The 3149-nt window shown below is 36.4% G+C and overlaps 1 protein-coding gene across 1 annotated transcript; it reads right to left on the reverse strand.

The window, feature by feature from the left end:
* Window positions 1-1330: 1330 nt before the first annotated feature.
* On the reverse strand, window positions 1331-2485 carry LOC133331808 (nascent polypeptide-associated complex subunit alpha). The gene is made up of 2 exons (XM_061540183.1): window positions 2373-2485; window positions 1331-2010 (listed from the first exon to the last, which is right to left on the reverse strand). Exon 2 carries the CDS (start codon window positions 1996-1998, stop codon window positions 1333-1335), a length of 666 nt encoding a protein of 221 aa, XP_061396167.1. The 5' UTR covers window positions 1999-2010; window positions 2373-2485; the 3' UTR covers window positions 1331-1332.
* Window positions 2486-3149: the final 664 nt, after the last annotated feature.

Raw genomic sequence — 3149 nt, forward strand, 5'->3', positions numbered from 1 at the left:
GACAGACTGACGAACGGACCGATGGACATGCATAAATCGACTCAGAAAGTGATTCTATGCATTTTCTCAAAAGGAACCATGGGTCTATCTCGTTTCCTTTTGCCTGTAGCAAACATGTGCATAAAGGCATAAAACTCACAGTGTGGTGAAGGGTATACAAAAATGACTAATATTTAGTCAGTTTGAATAACATCTGATAATAGAAATAGCAAACTCTGTTAATTCCTGTTAGGTCCCATAGCTTTCGAAGTACCGTCTAGCTATGGAGACCGTCTAGCTATAAAGATCTCAAAAAGACATATTGTCCATAAGTGGTCACTGTGTAATCATGTGGATATACCTACTTCAATTTGTATTCTGTCTTTATAAAAGCCGTAGGTCTCCAATTCAATACATAAATCACAAAAAGCTTCCCGATTCATAGAGCCTTTCCTATTCTGACAGAGATGATATTCCACATCAATAGGTATTTCTATAAATCTATAATTTAATTTGTATAAATATAGCAATTAAATACATACCAACAACTATTTTGGAATCCGATCACACACACACACACAGATCACCATAAATGGCAAGATTCTATAAATGACTCACACACCATCACATGTTATGTTTGTTGATAAAGGTGACACCAGCTGAGACCAATGTGTAGTTTGTTTTTCCCCCACCACCATATCCCCTTTAATTGAAAATCAATTTAATTGGTATTTTGTATAGTTTTGAATTTTCTCATTTTTTGTTTTTTTATTATTTAAGAAATAAAAAAAATAACATACATTTCCATTTTGTTGTATCTAAAATTTTACACAATTTGGTAAAATTTCAAATATAAAAACTAAATACCAAAAAAAATGTTTTTGTTTTCTTGTTGTAGTGTTCCACTGAGACTAAGGTAAACAAACTTCACCTCATGCGGAAGTGAGGTTGGTTACACCACCACACTACAGATAAAAGGAAAATTTAACCTTAAATAAGGTTTCTTTTTTGTTTGTTGGTTTAATTTTAACGATCAACGATAATTGTGGTTGTTGTTGAGGTTTCCTTAAAACAAAAATTATCTTTTCCGAAGAAAAACAAAATAATGCTAAATTAATGCGGCGAACGAAGAAGTCTGAATAAAATTACTTTTTTGTAAAATGTATTTACTTGTTGTTGTTGTAGTTTTTTCTTTAGATAATAGTAGTAATAAATGTGATTACTTGTGGTTGTTGTTTTTTTGCTGAGGCGGGTATGAAACTTAAAATGCAGGCCATGAATCTCTACCATCATTATGAATAAGGCGAGTTTATTCATGTTATGGGGGGGATTGTGAACGGCACTCGCAGCAATTTAAAGCATCGTCAGCTCCATAATGGCATTGACTATATCATTGTTGTTGTTCTTGAGAGCCTTAATAGCCTTAGCGCGGGTGGTGTTGGCTTGATTGATAACCAATTCAATATCCTTCTCATCAACGCCAGTCTCATCGACTTCCTCTTCGTCTTCTTCGGCAATGGGTGCAACCGAGGAGGTGGTGCCAATGGTATCGGCAGCGCTGGCACCTTCGGGGGCCTTGAATTTCTCGGCGGCAGCCACTTGGGCTTGTTGTGACAAATCTTCGATCTTGGCTTCGCCGAAGACAATGTAGGTATCACTGTGGGGGTTCTTGTAGACATCGGGGTTGTTGATGACGAACAAGATGTTCTTGGATTTGCGGATGGTGACACGGTTGACACCTTGGATTTGTTTCAAGCCCAATTTCAACATGATTTTGCGGGCCTTCTTTTCGCCGCGCGATTGCTTAGCCTTGGAGACCAAGTCAATGGGCAAACCGGTGGCACCACCGCCCAATTGGGTGGCTCCAGCACCGGCATCCTCCAACTCGGGAATGGTATCCTCGGAGTCGCTGTCACTGCCATCATCTTCTACACGGACATCCTGTACGGGCTTGGCCTCAGCAGCTGGAGCGGTAGAGGTAGTGGGAGCATCAGACTTGATTTCAGTAAGTTCTGGCATTTTTAGGCTGGACTATAAATAGAAACAAGAACAACACAAAGACATTCAATTAGATTTGATTTCAAACAAAATGTTTTCAATATTATCTGCTACACTTTTCATCACTCATTTCATAATCTATTCCATAATCACCAACCGGCATTTAACCCTTAACACTTGAACTGGTTATTCATTCAGACTTTTTTGCACCATCATATTTGACAGTAGGGGGTCAAATTTCAACACTTTGTTTTGATCCATCTTTTGTGGATTTGGCAACACATTTCTGATCTTAATTTTTAGATCTTTTCATTTTTCTTCGGCCCCTCTCTAGTTTTTTGTTGGATTTTTCACATTTTCTAAGTAGATGTTTTAGAAAATCATCGATTTTTTACCTGCGAAAAAAATTCACCCTGCGCGAAGAATTCACAAATTTGACAAAAAGAATTTTATTATTGTTAGGTTGGCAGACCTGCTTTTTGATTGCAGCTGTCACTGCGACACAACAGCGACATCTGCATGTGGTGTTACGTTGAAATACAACAGTGTTGTATTATTTTAATCTCCTGTATGACCAAAATAATGTGTTAATAACGGAAATTCAAAAATAAATATACGAGCATGTTCTGGCAGTCACTTTAACATTAGAATTGTATAGAACTCGTGCCGAGCTGTTCTGTAACACACTTTATACCCGTTTCAAGTGAATTCCTTACACATACATTTTAATAGTGAGAGTCGAGTGTATTCATGTTTTTCTATATAAAAGAATATTTTTTTTTTTTTTTGAAATAAAAAAGACACATGATGATAGATTGATATGTTAATATTGCATATAATTTGATTAAAATCACAAAATTAAAAAGAAACGCCATCAAAACCCAATTTTAAATATATACTAAGGTTTGTGTTGCATTTTCTTCAACTGAATTGCTAGCTTGACATAAACAGCTGATTTGAAGTAAGGCCGAAGAAGATAGGGTTACCAAATGTTCCCCTTAAATCAATCGACAAATTAATGATATTACAGAGTCTTTTATACATATACTAGCAAACGGGCCGCTACTTCGTAAGCGGAAAGGGAATACAAAAAAAAAAAAAAATGATGACTTGATCATAACCAGTGCGGACAAAGGTGGGAAAACAGTAGCCATGTACAAAAATGAATACCA

This window comes from Musca vetustissima, unplaced genomic scaffold (assembly GCF_032173495.1).
Source record: "Musca vetustissima isolate MV318-11 ecotype Yass unplaced genomic scaffold, APGP_CSIRO_Mvet_v1 utg49954, whole genome shotgun sequence".
NCBI lineage: Eukaryota > Metazoa > Arthropoda > Insecta > Diptera > Muscidae > Musca > Musca vetustissima.

Excerpts from the sequence above, each read along its gene's own strand:
- LOC133331808 (XM_061540183.1), bottom strand. The coding sequence starts at position 1,998 with ATGCCAGAACTTACTGAAATCAAGTCTGATGCTCCCACTACCTCTACC.